This window comes from Triturus cristatus, chromosome 1_2 (genome assembly GCF_964204655.1).
Source record: "Triturus cristatus chromosome 1_2, aTriCri1.1, whole genome shotgun sequence".
NCBI classification, from domain to species: Eukaryota; Metazoa; Chordata; class Amphibia; order Caudata; family Salamandridae; genus Triturus; species Triturus cristatus.
Genome location: NC_140580.1, coordinates 589,605,379 through 589,621,993, shown reverse-complemented (window position 1 = coordinate 589,621,993; position 16,615 = coordinate 589,605,379). Strand labels below are relative to the sequence as shown.

The window sequence follows — 16,615 nt, the reverse complement described above, 5'->3', positions numbered from 1 at the left end:
TATAAAGATTCCAACTGTGCAGTTTGTTTTTGATCATCACAATATATTGTTTTTTATGAGAGTTCAACTTCTGCTGATGGTGATTCATCCCTTCATGGGTGTATAACATAGTACGCTGAAAAAACAGTGGATTCCGTCATGTTATCAATGTTAAAAGCAACTGCATTTTCTCAGCTTATTTGTATATTTTCACCCCCGCCTCTGTAAGGTGCAAACTAATGGGGAATATAGCAGTTGAAAAGATAGGGGGGCAGAGAGGATCCCTGTGGTACTCCACAGTTGAAACTGACCTTTGATGAGCAAAAAGGGACAACATGTATTGATTGGAAGTGTTCTGAGAGTAAGAATTTGATCCAGTCTAATGCAGATCCCTGCAAGCTCGCTGCCTTAACACACTCGATTAGGGTATCATGGTTTACTGTTTCAAAGGCCGCTGATATGTCCAGCAGGACCAATGCCTGGCCCAGTCCTTTGTATGTTTCTTTTCTCTTATGATCAACTACGGAAAAAATAATGGTTTCCGCAGAGTGGGCAGGGTGGAATCCCGCCTGGTAGGGATCAAAAAAGGAGGAGTCCGCTGAGAAGATGCATAAAAATTAGCTAATGTGTGCCTTTAGTATCTTGGCTAGGTAAGGAAGTGATGAGATTGGTCGGTAGTTCCTCAAGATGGAGGGGTCTTCAACAGCTTTTAAAAGTGTGGAGGTTAATGCCCTGACTTAAGGATAAATTGAGCAGAGATCGCTGGATCAGTATGATGTGAGAAAAATACTTTTTGGGATCCGAGGGGGACAAATACCTTCCGGGAAACCGGATTTCAGAGTCATCCGATTAACAAAATGCAATTTCCCAGTGAGGAAAAATACGATGTATGCCCTATCATGAGCACTGCTTGTGTGTCTGATTAATACCATTGTCACCTTATCAGTGGAAAATCTGTAGGTACTCCCCAATGTTCTACTAAAGGAAGGATGTCCACCACACGCCCCTCAGTTTCTCACTACATTTCATTAATTCGTCTGAGGGACGGGTTCCGGAAAAAGGGGCCCGCTTAAGTACTCATCATAGTGAGTAATGCATTTATTGTGTGATGGTGAGTAATGCATTTATTGTGTCTCCCAATATTTGTAAGTTCTCCGCTGCCTTTTCATCTTTCCTGGACATTTTAAGATGAATCTCATCAGCTAATGCCACCTCCATGGATTATTTCAGCCGTGCCTCTATACTGGGGCTCGTGTGTCCAGCCACCCAATGGCTATACGCCTCTTTGCCAACACCAGTTGCAAAAAACGAATCTGCATTTTTTTTAAATTGTTGGCATAACAATAACGCCAAATAAGCAACTTTCAGGAAAGAGCTAAAATTGAGCCCCAATAGCTACTCATACTCTCTGAATCACATCTCTCCAAAAATCAGTAGCCCTGGTACAGGTCCAATGAAGATGGTACAAGGATTCACCATCCTCTCTACATCTCAGGCAGGCGGCCGTCCGACTCCAATATATTTTACTGAGCTGCACCAGTGGCAAAGATGTGACATTGCTTTTAAATAGAGTCATGAGTTTTTTAAACTAGAGCATGTGGAGATGTTTTATAAAAGCTTACAGTAAACCCATACAAGGTAGGAGCTTAGCCTTCTTTTATTGCCTTGATGGCTGTAAGCACTTCTTTTTTTAATAAATATTTTTATTTTTATTAACATAACGACAGCTAGCATTTGGGGACATGTACATTACACGCTATAGATTTACATTTCTGATACAAGTTATAGTATAGATGAGTAGAGCTGCATATCCCCTCCTTCCCTGCTACACAGTATCCAGATCGGGGAGGGGTCCCAGGTCTCTTCTCTTCCCATACCCTTGGTTCAGGTCTGTGTGCAGCAGTTTATCATCTCCTCGGTCTCCGTCTCAAGACCATACAGCCTCAACCATGGGTTCCAGATCCTAGTGAACTTTCTTTGGCAGCCCAGGGCCTTATATGTCACTCTTTCCGGCCTTCATGTCAATGTCTGGTAACTGTCCCGTTGTGGTTTCCCACTTGCATCTAAGGGCTGTTAGCCTGTCTGAGATGTTGTTGATTAGCGTCTTATAGGTCCATAAGACCGCTTTGTCAGAATTTTCTTCTTGCAATAATCTACCTTCTAGCGGGGCAACATCTGGAACAGTGGTAGGGTCTATCGCCTCTGCTTTCCAGGCGTGTTGTAGCTGTATGTATTTGTAACTCTGGGAATTATGTCATTGGAATTCGGATTGGAGTGTGTCAAATGAGATCAAGGTTCTCTTTCTAATTATGTCTCCCAAGCTAGAGATGCCGATCATGTCCCAGTGTTTAAAGCCTTGGAGCCATTTTATTTCTGGTAGTCTCGTGCCCTCCCATAGCGGTGTCTCCCTCATCAGCTTCTTGTCCCACTTCATTTGACGTTCCGCCCCCTTCCAGACCTCGATTGCACTCTGTGCGGCAGGTAGTAGCCTTCTGATTCCCTTGCCCCTAAAGATGTAGTGTAGGTGCGTGTGTTTTCGAAATTGTAGTCTTTCCACGACATAAGTGGTGTGGTCCCTGGGAATGTGCCCCCATTTTTTGATGACTATGAGGTGGGCCGCCCGGTAGTTGACTTGTATGTCAGGCAAAGCTATCCCTCCATTATATTGGTTGCGCTGCAGCGTCTGTAACTCTATGCGCGGTTGGTGCCCATCCCATAGAAGTGTGCTTAATTCCTCATTAATGGCTGCAAAGACCGCTTCTGGTATTGAACAGTATGTGTTCTGTAATATGTATAGAAGTTTCAGGAGTGTTATCATTTTGTATAATGGAGTCCTCCCAAGAAGTGTCAATGGCAGCCTTCTACATCTCGCTACATCCTCACGGAATTACGCCAGAGTCCGTTTGACGTTGCGGTTGATGCATATTGCATCATCCATGGAGATATAGTGCCCCAAATATTGAAATCCATATCCTGCCACCGCAAGCTGTCCCAGTAGATTGTGTGTATTTAATGAGCTCCCCACCACGTAAAGGTTGGACTTATTCCAATTAATGTTATAGCCAGAGTGGTTAACATATTCCCTAAACGGCTGTAAGATCAGAAGAAGTGTCCTATCTGGGTCGGTGACATATAATAATATATCATCTACATATAAGATCCGTTCATCTCCAAAGAGCCCGGCGTTGTCACTAAAGCTACTCAAGGTGGGATGTGCCCTGACCATACATGCAAAAGGCTCATGTACGAGCGCAAACAATAGAGGGGATAGTGGGTAGCCCTGTCTGGTACCTCTTTTCACTGGGAATTCTGCCGATGTCACCCCATTGACACGCACCCTGGCCCTAGGGTTAGGGTATAGCAGATCTATCCGTACCATGAAGACGGGCCAAATCCGAACCTTGATAGGGCTTGCCGCATAAATGGCCAGTGTACTGCGTCAATTGCCTTTTCTCTGTTGAGGGAGAGGAGGGCATGGAGGGCTGGCCTGTTTCTGACCTTTTCTAACCAGTTGGCCAGTCGGTAAAGATTGAAGTGCGTAGCGGGTTTAGGCATAAAGCCAGATTGATCACAGTGTATCAGGGACGTGATCACCAACAATAGGCGGGTCGCTAAGATAGAGGCCAATATTTTGGTTTCCACATTAAGTAACGATATCGGGTGATATGATCTGCAGTCTGTGGGGGGCTTTCCAGGTTTGTGGATCACCACTACAGTTGCCTGACATAAGTCGGGTGGAAGTGTCCCTTCTTCTAAAACCGCCTGAAACATAAGCAAGAGGTGCAGGGCCAGTAAGTTGGCGTTTTGTTTAAAACAATTCAGGCGGTAGCCCATTTGGACCAGGAGTCTTCCCTGATTTCTGCCTGGCAATCGCGTCTGCCACTTCCTGCAGTGTTAGGTCATTGTCAAGGGTCGTCCGGTCCTCATGTGTGAGGATGGGGACGTCTATGGTGCTAAGGTAGTTGTGTATTTGGGCCTCGTCTGCCTGCGGCCTATCTTCATAGAGGGCCCTGTAATAATGGGCAAAGGTGTCTGCCACACCCTGAGCTGTTGTGTATGTCTGTTCCGCTTCGTTGATCTCTACCACCCATCTTGGGCTGTGAGTACTTCTAAATGTGTTATAGGATTCCAGCTTTGACTGTTGGACCAGGGTTATGCGAGGCATGCCTGATTTGTTTAGTCATTTGTAATGGCAAACTTCGGAGCCATGTCAGAAAGAAGTGGTTGTTCCAGTGGAGGTTAGTAGGCCGTGGAATCCCATCAAATCTGTTTAGAAAGGGTATTGGGGCTCCCTCAAACACATCAACAAGATTCGAATTTTACAGCGTGTGCCCATAGCAAGGCAATTCTGAGAAGCCAGAGTCCAAGCCCTAGTGTTTTCATGCATTGACTGTGGCATCAGTCTACTCATTGGATTATGCATTATTTTCTAAACCCAAAGCAGTATTTTACTCTGCCACCTATTTTAGAAAAGGACAGTTTAAGAATGACCATAATCACTCAAACAGTGATTCACCTCCACCTGCATCGTCCACCAGCACTATGCGCAATTAACAAGGTCACTATCAACCAGACAGCCATTCTTCAAGGTAAAGAAGCTTTTCCTCCTAGAATCTGGTAAATCCTTGGCCCCGCTCCTCTTTCCCTAACTAGGAAGGATTATCTCTGTACCTAGACCCCAAAGTCCGATTACCAGATGAGTCAGAAATACTAGTTTCCAGTACTAGGCTTTACTTTTGAAAGTCATAACTTTCAGTTGTGTTGGTCAAATTCTTTAGCTGAAATGAAGAAAGGACAACACCTCCCAGAATGCTGAAGGTTGTTGAAGGAAAGCCCCGAAAATGGAAAATGGTGCCACTCATTACCCAGAGTTATTTGAGCTTACCTCATTTATGCCTGCCCTTTCGTTTCTGTCTACCAAGAATACACGAGAGAACTGAAATCGTTCCTCTTCAAATAGAACATTTTGGGAATTACATCTCCAAGCCAATGTGTACCAGCATTTTGAGACTATGTATATAAATCTCAAAATATTGTAACTCTTTTAAAGTATTCGTCCCCTCGTTGTAGCCCCCTCCACATTACGAGTCTAACACGTAATCATTTTACCTGCCCACCCCAATTGCACCCAGGAAGTTGCAACCATCCTGTTCTGTATGTTTAGGTCCTCTCTGTATTTCAAGGTCAGGGTCGCTGTCCAACCTTACCTGAAACAAAATAACTGAAAAATTCCACTTGCACTCTGGTGAATCTGAAAATGTATAGGAACAAAGATCCGGATCCAACACATTTGTTGTCTCCTCTTACATTGTAGCAGCATTTTGCATGATATGTCGGCCTTGCAGATATGTAGGCTCCGGTTGTGTAGTCTGTGGCCCTTCAGAAACCAAGAAATACGTTGTGGGTGCCCTGAAAAGATAATCTGGGAACACGAAGAAATCATTGGGAAATTTGAGAAGTCTAACAGTGTTCTACCTAGCAGACCTTGGAACTTACTGTCAGATAGCGTCATCCAGAGAAGTTTTATTTACTTTGTTTTTTTATCAGGAAATGGCAGCAACAACCCCAGCTTAATATTTTGTACATTAGAAAAGTGGTGGTACATAGCATAAAGCTACACAATTAGGGTGGTTAAATATAGACCAATGTCCTCCTCAGCTGATCTTGTGATGTTATATAGCGGCATATGGCATGGCTTATGCAGTCATTGAAGTATTTCCTGGTTGCGGTTAATCTCCACAACACAAGGTCGTAGACTGCTGCTTGATTGGTGGTATTTGTGAAACACTCACACATACTGTTTAGCTCCAGGAGTGGCTGATCACTTCCAGGATCAGCTGTTCCTCCACTGTCCCACATGTCAACATAGTACTTCTCCTCTTTGGTGGTTTGACTTGTCCAGCCCCCAGTTCCAGAGCATTTGGCCTGAAGTAACATATACCTGCCACAATATCTAGGACACACATGTTTGAATGACCTACATTAACGAGAGCGTGAGGTCTGATAAATTAATGCTGTCCTATGAAATCCCTTTGAGTGGTCATTGGTTTGGGCCCATGCTAATCTGTATTCTTGGTCGTTAGTGTGCATACGTGTGTGCGTGCGTGAGTGCACTTGTTTGTGTGTGTGTATATATGTATAAAATAATGCTTGTGAATTAGTCTATTTATTTATATTCTTTTAGAGCAAACCTACGCACATGGTCACAGAGCGCATTGCAGCTAAGAGAACAATTCTTAGGAAATGCATATAAGCAGAAAGTGAATAAAAGTCAGTCTTGGAGATGTTTTCTGAAGGATAAAAGATCCCCATTCAGCTTGTCTGGCTGAAGATTCTTAAGTCTACGAACTAGACAGGAGGAGGGTTGATTTAATGTTTGTATGGATTTCCAAAAGTATATGGTTTTTGCTCCTTGTGTCCCTTTCACCTCTACTGGTGTGCAAGTTGTCCTTTATGTTTGATGAAATAGAGCCAATGGCTGAAAAGAGCATCTTCTGGATGACATGACCGTGTCACCTTTCAAATTCTCACAAATAGTTGTGCCATTTGATTAAACCGTGGTTTCTGGCATTTGATTAGCTTCCTTAATGCAGATGTTAAACACATACTTTGCCTTACATTCAGTCTCTTTTTTTAAATAATTAGGCGATGCTTCAAAGTGCAGAGAACATAAACCTCCAACACTTGTACAGTAGAAGATTGTAGAAGATTGTGTCACCATTGCAGTTTGGTTACCGGTCAGGCTGTGTTCAACTAGACACAAAACGATTACCTTAGCCTCGTATGCCCTTGTCACTATCACATTTGTCATTTTTATTATGGTGGTAGATGTGTTCTAGAATTTGTATGATCTTGCAGGAGTCATAATTGGTACACAATGCAGTTAATTCTGTGATTCACAGCAACCTTTGGAAGAGCACAGTTGTAGTTGTTGATAAACACCCAGCTTTATGAGTTTGTGCAGAGTATCATACTTTATTACCAGCAGATCATTTCCATCATGTTTGCATCCCTAAATTAGGCGACAGATGCTGTAGGAGCCACACCTGCTATTACTAATCGCCAAGCGCCCAGCCCCATTACTCATGTAATCCAACTGGTGCGAGTGAATAGCTTGTTCTGCCCTGCCCAGCAGAACGCCCAGTGTTGCCTGCCCTGCCTAGGAGACGGGTTGTCTGCTAATAATGGAAATGTGGTTGTAGCCTTTGCACAATGCTGTTAAATCCAAACATCAAGCGGAAGGAAGGATTTTTAGACTTGCAACTTGTGGCAATATTCATTCCCATTGTGGTTTACTACTGAGAGTCTGGAGCATGCTGAAATGACCGTAAGGCGACAAAGCTGGTGCTGTAACAAGATGTAAATCAGTTATGGAATAATGAATTCAGAAGTCTTGTGAGAGGAGAGTGTAGAATCATGGGACGTGCAGTTCTGCTTCATTTGTGCCATCCAAAGCCTCTCACTACAGTTTCACTGGGAAAGAAGTGTGGGATCTTTAGCAGTGATTAGGTTACCCGATGACTGTGTACCCTGGAGTGTTCTTCTGGTTCCACCAACTAATGTCCAGGTTCCATTCACCTTCTCCTAATCCTCTTGGCACTCTAGATGTATGTTGGTTTAATACCGCTGAATAATGGAAACCTTTGTTATTTGCAGGCAGGTGGCAGTTTGAATCCTCCGAGTGATGTCCCACCCTGGATCCTTTGAGGAGCCCCCTGTGTTGTTATGGGGATTGGATCCCGTCTTTAGGGCTTTTGCAAAACTGTATATAAAAGACATCCTTGAACTGAAGCAGTCCGAAAAGGTTTCAGGTATGTTCTGTCATCTAGTTTTATTGGGTTCAACTCATCTCAGTGTAGGGCCTGTTTCTCAAAATGTAGTTTGTAGTATATGACATTTTTTGGTACCAAACAACAGCCTTCCTAGCATGAAGATCGCATGACATCTTGACGCGTCATTAGACCACTCAGGGCCACTACCTGCGCTGACCCCTTAGCAGCTGGGATCAGTAACGTTCAGTGCTTGATACTGTCTAGTGCTTGGAGCATGGGGGAGTACACAAGAGAGTTATCACAACTTGCTAGTAACAGTTGTCACTTTTAAGTGATTTTGAATATGTTCTAACAGATTGAGCCAATTTCCCAGCAGCAGCAGAGCCATTTGTGCGATGAGTGAGCCACATCTTTGTGCATACCTGCATGATTGAGCTCCCTGGAAGGGAATAGGAAAAAATTCAACGAACATTTATGCTCTGAAAGGAGTACATGACAGAGCCCTTGGAAGAGAGGGAGTGATGGGGAGAAAAATAAAAATCCTTGAACGATGGGGTGTAAAAGTGGCTACAGTCTTTTAACTGTGCTCTAGCTTAGCCCATGAGTTGTAAGTGAAAACAACTGCTCTGCATTTTATTCAGTCAGTGGTTCCTTCTACTATAAAAGCTGCTAAAAATCACAGCTTAGTGTTTGTATAGACAGATATTTTAAGGATGCACACTCAATACAGTAGATTTCTTCATGTTTTTTGAAAGATAAGAGCATGATAAACCATTACACCCTCCTTGTTCCATCTTTAACTTACAACCTCAAACCTCTCCATTTGGAATCTTATACATAACAAATAGCACAAGCACTGTGTGACAATGTATATTACTTTCTCACGTGTTAAAGTACTACAACACATCTCCCGCCCTAAAATAATTACTTTCTATAGTAAATGACCATAATGTAGATAGACTTAAATGTTCTAGAAAGAGGACATACCTCAAGAGTAGTCTTTCATCCCTGCTTGTCTCCTCTTGTGAAAAAGCATCTTGAATTCATGACCAAAGTTACACCCACTACTCGCACCTTCCTTTGGAAACATTACATCCTCTAATAGACACACTCCACTTCTCACCATTTTTCAGAAAAACAGTGCCCATGTAACCTACTTGATTCTTTGCGGTTCAGATCATACAGGAAATCCCTACAAACGCCTCCAGGGATTCTTCACACACTCCCATTTGCCTTTCTTCTAGACACAGGATTTCGAATAGTTTTTAGGACCAGATAATTTCTTGTAACTTTTTACACGTTTGATTTCGCTATTGAATTTCTCAGCTCTCTCTCCACTCCTTAACTGCCCTGGGGATAATGTTGTTGTTGCAGTTCTCCCCTGCATTTCCTTGAAAGCCGACAACTCAGTAAGAAAAATTTCTCTCTCTCTCTCTCCCTCCCCCGAGTCAGCAACCATTTCCATTCCATCTTTGAGCAATTTATGTAACTCAATCATTTGTCTGAGAAGAATATGTTACTGTCCTGTGGTGAAATATGACAAAATGTCCCAGGAAAGTGTGTATCTCATACAAAACAAACGTAGCACCATTGTTAGTTGCTAATTCGTCTAGTTCTCCTTCAAGTAAAAATCCTCCTTAAGAAATTATTTTATGGGATTGTGTTAGACCTGGCACCATTGGCGTGGGTCTCCCTTCCATTTTTTTGCTGTGCCGCCTGTGTTTTTGCTATATGATTTGCTGGTCTAGATGCTTTGGGTACTGTGCCACTGCTATTCATACCACAGTGCAAGTGCTCCCTATTGTAAAGTATTGTATTCGATTAGTGACTCCATGATTGGTTCATTTGATTTACTTGTCAGACCCTAGTACAGTGCACCATGTGTGCTCAGGGCCTGTAAATCAAATGCTGCTGGTGGGCTTGCAGCACTGGTTGTGCCACCCACAGAAGCAGCTTGTAAAGTGTGTCTCAGGCCTGCCATTGCAGAGCCTGTGTGCAGTCTGTGACTGCCATGTTGACTTGGTAAGTGCACCCGCTATCCAGTCCCTAGACCTTTCCTTTTCTACATGTTAGCCACCCCTAAGGTAGGCCCATGGGCAGGGTGCATTGTGTGTAAAAGGTTGGAATGCCCTGATGTGTGTAGCATGTCCTGATAGTGAATTACAGCCAATTTCGTTTTTCACTATTGCAAGGCTACCTGTTCCCATAGGCCAGAATGGGCAGTTTGATTATAACATCTTATAATCCTAACTGACTCGGGGAACTAGGTAGAAATTCGAGTTTAGTATGCCTGAACTCAGAATGATAAAATACATCTTTTAGTAAAGTTGGTTTTAACATTGAGTGTTTGAAAATACCACTTTTAGAAAGTAGGTATTTTCTTACCTAACAATCCAGCCTGCCTCTGCCAGCTTGTGTATTATGTGTCTGGTTTTGTGAGTGACGGGGGCTGGGGGATTTCGGGAGACATGGTGAGTCAGCGCAGGGCTGATTAGACCTATCTGCATGTAGAGTCTTCTGAGTAGTAGTACCTGGGTCTGAATAGGGCTGTGCCTGCCTTACACAATGCTGGCTCCACCTCCTGTGGTGCGTCTGATGTCCTTGGCCCACACTGTCAAAGAAAAGAAGGAGTCCTGTAAACAAAGTGATCCTGGACTGCACAGAACTGGTTTGGTCTAGGTACAGGCCCTTCTGCCTTCAGAGGACAAAGGATTTAGTAGTATAAATATGGGGACCCAGACCCCAAGACTTTAGATCAATTCTGGGAATCAAGACGACCCTTTGCCAAGGAGAAGAACCAAGGAAGCTGAAGGATGAGACTGCCCCTGTGCTGTGCTGTTGGGGTTGGCCTGCAGTGGTTACTTTATTTGCCAAGGAAAGGAGAAAAGGAACTTTGTGTGTACCTTCTCCAAGGGCTTGAACTGAGCTTGCCTCCGGCTTGAAGTCTCGGGGATACAAGACTTCACCACCAGCTCCCCTGAATTCCCTTGCTGTGGAATTCTGTCTGCAGAGAGGGGCCTACTGTTGTTTGGGCCCTCTGAAGAGACTGCGAGTCGCTGGGAGCTGGAAGCGAGACGCAATGAGGAGAAGCGTGTCGCAGCTGCAGCAGTTGCCGTCGCACCGCCGAAGAAGCGTGCCGCCGCTGCAGCTGTTCGCTGTCGCATCACCGGAGAAGCATGTCGCCGCCACAGAGGTTGCCGTCGCATCACCGGAGAAGTGTGTCGCAGGGCCTGTCGCGGCTCAGAAGTTACTGAGTTCGCCGCACGGCCATCGGGCATTCACGCATCACCTCCAACATTGTCGCATCACATCAAGATGCCATTTTCTCGCATCACACCAGATCGTCGCATCGCATTGAGGCGCCATCTTGTCGCATCGCCCCGGATCATAGTAAGAAACCGTTACATCACCTCCTCTCCTGTAAGGAACCGACACATCCCTCCCCTGCGCTGCAGTAAGGAGCCAACGCATCACCTTCCCTGCGACCCTTTTGTTTGTATTGAGTGACGCATCCAAGGTACTTTGAGAGTAAAGTGTCGCATTTACCATCTACATTGAACTAAGCTATTACTACCATTTTAAAGTCTATTTTTGCTTAAAGTATTGTAGATTTTTGTCGTTTGGTCTTGTGTTCAGTCTAGTAAAGATTACTTATTTTTCTAAACTGGTGTGGTGTCCATTTGAAGTGTTTTCACTGTATTACTGTATGTGTTCACAAATGCTTTACACACTGCCGCTGAGATAAGCCTGTTTGCTCGTGCCAAGCTACCAAGGGGGTGAGATGGGGTTATTTTAGTGCACCCCCTTACCCTGACTAGAAGCAAGGGTCCCTATTTGGTCAAAGGTACCTACATCTGCCAACTAGTGACCCCCAGTTCTGACAGATTGCTATTCACCAATGTCACACATTTAAAACACATCTGCTTAGACATATAGTTCTCTAAATTGAAAATGTACCTCTCTCTCAGGTAGTGAACAAAAAGGTTCCAAAATGTCCTAATCAAATTAACACCAAGGTTTTTCTATAATCTCAACTGGCAACAATGGGACCTTGCAAACAACTTTAGTCTTATCACTGATAGCACACTGTATATACAATGCCAAACCACCTCCTCAACTAGGCAATGCTTTGTCTGCCAAAATACATCTCTCTCGGTCTTCTTTTCATTAGGTTCCTTCCAAGATGTTCAACATGCACTAGATTGATCCTGTCAACCATGCTTAAATAGTCTTTCATCGCGTAATAGCCCTTCAGCAACTATTCAAACCCTGAAACAAATTGGACGCCACCTCGAGTGCGTGCGCCGAGGGTAAGGCGCTACTAGCTCACCCGACTAAGTGGGGACGCCGCTGACCTCTTGATTGGTTCATAAACCCACTAGCTGGTCGTATCCTTTCTCATCACTTACTAGATTTGGTATGTGTGAATAACTCACCCTTTGTTTGCACTTCCATGTGGTCCTGATGAAAGCCACGTTACCTCTACGGAGGGCCTGACTGCTGAAACATGTTAACCAGTTGGAGACTATGACAGGTTGAATCCTCCTGCTATAGCCCACACTTTATTAATCCTGACCCCTGTGTGTCCCATTAAAGCCTGTCCTGACAAACCAGGTAGTTAGTTTTAACCTCACTTTCACTTTCCCATTCGCAGTCCCTCCACACCCGGCTCATCTGAAAGTTTTAGAATACCTCTTTACTACATCGATAAAACATCCCTGAGCTCCTCACTCTCAGAGAGGACGTTGTATCCCACACTGCGACTAGCATCGCAGTGCGAGGAGGTTACCCAGTGATGAAGCATGCCACCCACGGGTGGGTGAGGGAAACAGTCCTTTAAAAGGCACTCCCCGCGCCCCTCCTTCTCACTCTAGACCCAGGGGTGCTTTTTTTGTGTTGCCAATTAAATCTCAGTACTATCCATTGCCTCTGCACCCGGGTTTAGTGAAAATGTTGTCGCCTAGGAAGGTATAGAGTGAACCAGAATATGCTAAAACTGCCATGCTCTCACAAACCAAAAGTATTTTGCATTTAGGTAAGATCACACCATCATCATCATCGCCAACTGCTGATATTTGGAAGACAGCAGTTTTTGTTTGTTCTTGCAGTACCTCAGCATTGTGTGCCACATATATTAGGGTTTCACTTTACTCTCTAGCACAAACCTTATTGTTTCCTCTTCAGAAAATGCACTAACGCTCCAAAGCTCATCACTCTTAAAGTCTCTTACTTGACACACATTATTAACCTCATTCTCAGCCTGAATTTCCTTAATGCATATTGCACTGTGCTCTACATCTTCAACTATTGCTGTTATTTCTTTGAGGTCAGCTGATTTCTGAACTAAAATTATCACAGCCCTTTGACAGCCATGCCACAGAACTCACATGGACCGATCACTCCTTCGTCCACTTCAGCATCTCCAGCCCCCACAAGGTTACCCCTAAGATTACCAACGCCCCCCACCGGAGGTGGAATAAAATCTCAGAGACCAGGTGTGCCAACGCCCTCAACACCTCTAACCCTGCTACCGCCATCAACCTCGAACAGGGAGTGAAAAACGTCAAACCCTGGATCACCAATTGCGCAGACAGAATCTTCCCGATCAATCAATCAATCAGGGGTTTATAAAGCGCGCTACTCACCCGTGAGGGTCTCAAGGCCTTGGAACAACATCCAGAGAAAATCCTCTAAAAAGGCCAGCTGGTACACCCAAGAACTCAGAACAGCGAAACGAGACAGTAAACAGTTGGAGAGGAGATGGCTCACCAGCAAGGACACCTCCGACAGGGCAAGATTCAAGACCTTCCTCAACCTCTACCACCGCCTGCTGAGGGCAACAAGACAGCCATTGCCGCATTCATTGAAACCAGCGCCAAGGAACTTTTCCACATCGTTAAGGTATTCTCCAACCCGGCTGCCAGCGAAAACGACATCACACCCTCACAGGAGCTGTGCGATAACCTTGCCCATTCTTCCACGACAAGATTGCAACCATATACAGAAACACCAAACCCCAACCCACACCTGCGTACTTCATCAACAGATACGCCACCACCGTAACCGACACGAACCACGAACTGACCACCTGGCACATCCTCTCCAACCAGGACACCACCTCCAATATGAAATCCACCCACAGACCCATACCTGCTCCACATCTTCAACCTCGGAAACCAAAGGATCAACCAGGAACTCACCACCCTACTGAACACCTCTGTAACCACCGCAACATTTCCCAATGCCTGGAAACACGCCAAAGTCAGACCACTTCTCAAAAAACCCTCCACCAACCCCAGCAAACTCATGAACGACTGGCCAATCTCCCTGCTCCCATTCCCAGCGAAGCTTCTGAAAAAGATCATCAATAATCAACTCATGGGGAGGAGCCAAGATGGCGACCGGGACGGCAGCGTAGGCTCCCGGCTCCGTGAACCTCCGCATCCCGCACAGATATCCTGCATGAGATCCTTAGCCTGCGCTATATGCCCGTGTTGGTGAATGAGAGCGGCAACCGATCGTGTGACTCCGAAGTTTCTGGCGGCGGTATCGCCGGAGAAATGTCCATTTGAAGTTTGCGGCCTGTGCAACCCTGGAACCGGGACCTCGAGTGGATAACATGGCCGGGCGGCAGTTCAACAACAGCGGCCTTTGGTGACTGGGTGGAGTCGGACTAACCGGAGCGGTGCGAATATCGGCCTACATTTCGCCGTGGTCGTTCCTACCGCTAAGCGTAGCGGAACGAGTGCATGCCCGAGGTGGCTAATCCAAGATTCCCCGGTGATTGCCTCAGCCTTCGCCGGTGAGCTGCCCGGCCGCCGCCCGTAACTCGCCCTGATTCTTGCGGACTGTTCCCGGATTTTCGCGGGAGCAGGTCCGTGGTGGGGATGACTGTTGCCCGTGACCACACACCGGATATATTTTTTGCCTGCCCCCGAAACCCTGATTCCAGTGACATGGAACCTGAGGCGCTTGTCCCTGAGTCCTGGTCCCAATCTGGGTTTGACCTACCCGGCGGCCATCTTGACAGGACGAAGTCTACCATCCTGTACACTGGGTCGCAGCACGATTGGAAGTGTGCGACTATGAGGAGCGGAGCGGAGCGAGCGCCGAGAGCTGTGCTGGGGTATGGTGATCTTCTCGAGGCTCTCGGTGCCCTTCATTCCACCTTGGTTCACGGCGCCTGGGTATTGGGGAGTAAGCTTGATGGGGTGGCATCAGCGTCGGAACAATTGCTGCCTGCCTGTCCCCAGGTACACGGGGACTTCCTACACTGCACACAGGAGGACAGTGTCGTGGCCGCCCCTGTGGATAGTGACCAGCTGGAAACTCCGGACAGTATATTAACGTGTGATCGGCTGGCTGTGGGTCTGGTCTGTTCCGGAGGTCTTGGACCTGAGTGGGGGGTGGTGGCCTTGTCCCGTGCGCGGCCTCCGGCGACCCAGTCAATATTCAAGCAACGGTCGCCTGCTCTGGCTGATTTCGCCTTCTTGGACCTTGTGTGCAGTGCAGATCCTGGGGCAGCACTGGGAAAGACGACTCTCCATACTGCTGACTGTGTTGGTGTTCAGAGACTTCCACCCTACCTGTGTGTGTCGCTTCCTGTTCTTTTTCGGACGCTCCTCTTCTTTGTAACATTGGACATGGCACTGGGTCGATGGGTATGCATGGGTAGATTCGCAAAGAGTGGCCAAGGATAAGGCTGATCCTTCAGAGGTGGTCATCTAATAGGCGGGCGGGCTCAGGGGTTGCGTGCTCTCACGGCATAACTGTTAGTGTAATAGGCGCATAATGCTCCCCATTCTTCTTTGACTTGGTCGATTCTGTGTTGCTTATTGTTTGCCTTGGGGGAAAACATATTGTGCGGGAGGGAGAAGCCGGGGGCATGTTTTGAAGGCCCTCCTCCAGTTTATTAATATTCTCTCTACCCCCCCGTCTGGTGGGGTTTCTTTTCTTACTCCTCTTTCTCTGTTTCTTCTATATTTCGGGTTTGGTTCCGGGGCGACAGGCACACTGCTGGGGGGGGGGGGGGGGCCGTACTCATCTGCAGAGGTGCAGGGTGGGGGGTTGGGGGAGGGGATCCTTTAGTCTTTAACCCCTTTTTTTTCCATGGCCTCCTTTTTCTTCTCTTATTCTTCTTTGTCTTTCTTTTCTGGGATCAGCATGGTAGAACTCCTTCGTTGTTAATCGCTGCGTTTTCATGTGTGCCACAATTTCCGTGGTGTTTTCTGGGTTTTAGGGCAGGGGACTGCAGGCGCAAATGGCCGTGATATTACTCCACATCCTGAACTTCTTGTTTCAGCGCCATTGACTAGATAAATTGCTGTTTATTGTTGACGTTTATTATTCTGCCTGCCATTTCTTGCTGCCGGGAAACTGTTTGGCACCTGATCCTTCCATCCTCCCTTATTATAAAATGAAAACCTTTTGTATCCTGGTCTCCTACTTGGGCTGTTCAGTGGCCGAGAGTATACTAGCATGGAGATTCCGCTCCCCTAGGTGCTGCCTGTGATAAATATTGATTTCTGTTACTCTGACTGCTTAGCGGCCGGACCCGGGGGTTGTAGGCCCATACTTGTTATTGGTTGAAATGTCAATAAAGGTTTTTCAAAAAAAAAAAAAAATAATCAACTCATGACACATTTGGAGCAGAACCAGCTACTCGACGCCTCCAAGTTTGGCTTCCGCAGCAATCGGCACCGAAACCGCCCTGATGGCAGCCACCGAGGACATCCAAACCCTCCTCAACCGAGGAGAGACAACAGCTTTGATCCCCCCTCGAACTCTCTGCAACCTTCGACACCATATCCCACCACACACTGATTGAAAGACTCCACCACATTGGCATCCAAGGGGATGTACTC

At 46.0% G+C, this 16,615-nt stretch overlaps 1 protein-coding gene across 17 annotated transcripts in view; it reads left to right on the top strand.

Annotated features, from left to right (window-relative positions):
* STN1 (STN1 subunit of CST complex) overlaps positions 1-16,615 on the top strand; it is a 480,640-nt gene that overhangs the window by 204,889 nt on the left and 259,136 nt on the right. For 16 of the 17 annotated variants that reach the window (XM_085606821.1, XM_085606864.1, XM_085606874.1 and 13 more), the window contains one exon: positions 7,636-7,790. In XM_085606821.1, coding sequence (XP_085462947.1) covers positions 7,664-7,790 — 127 coding nt within the window. In that variant the 5' untranslated portion in view covers positions 7,636-7,663. Of the gene's footprint in view, positions 1-7,198; positions 7,307-7,635; positions 7,791-16,615 lie in introns of those variants that run through there. The other variant, XM_085606847.1, reaches the window with a different exon arrangement.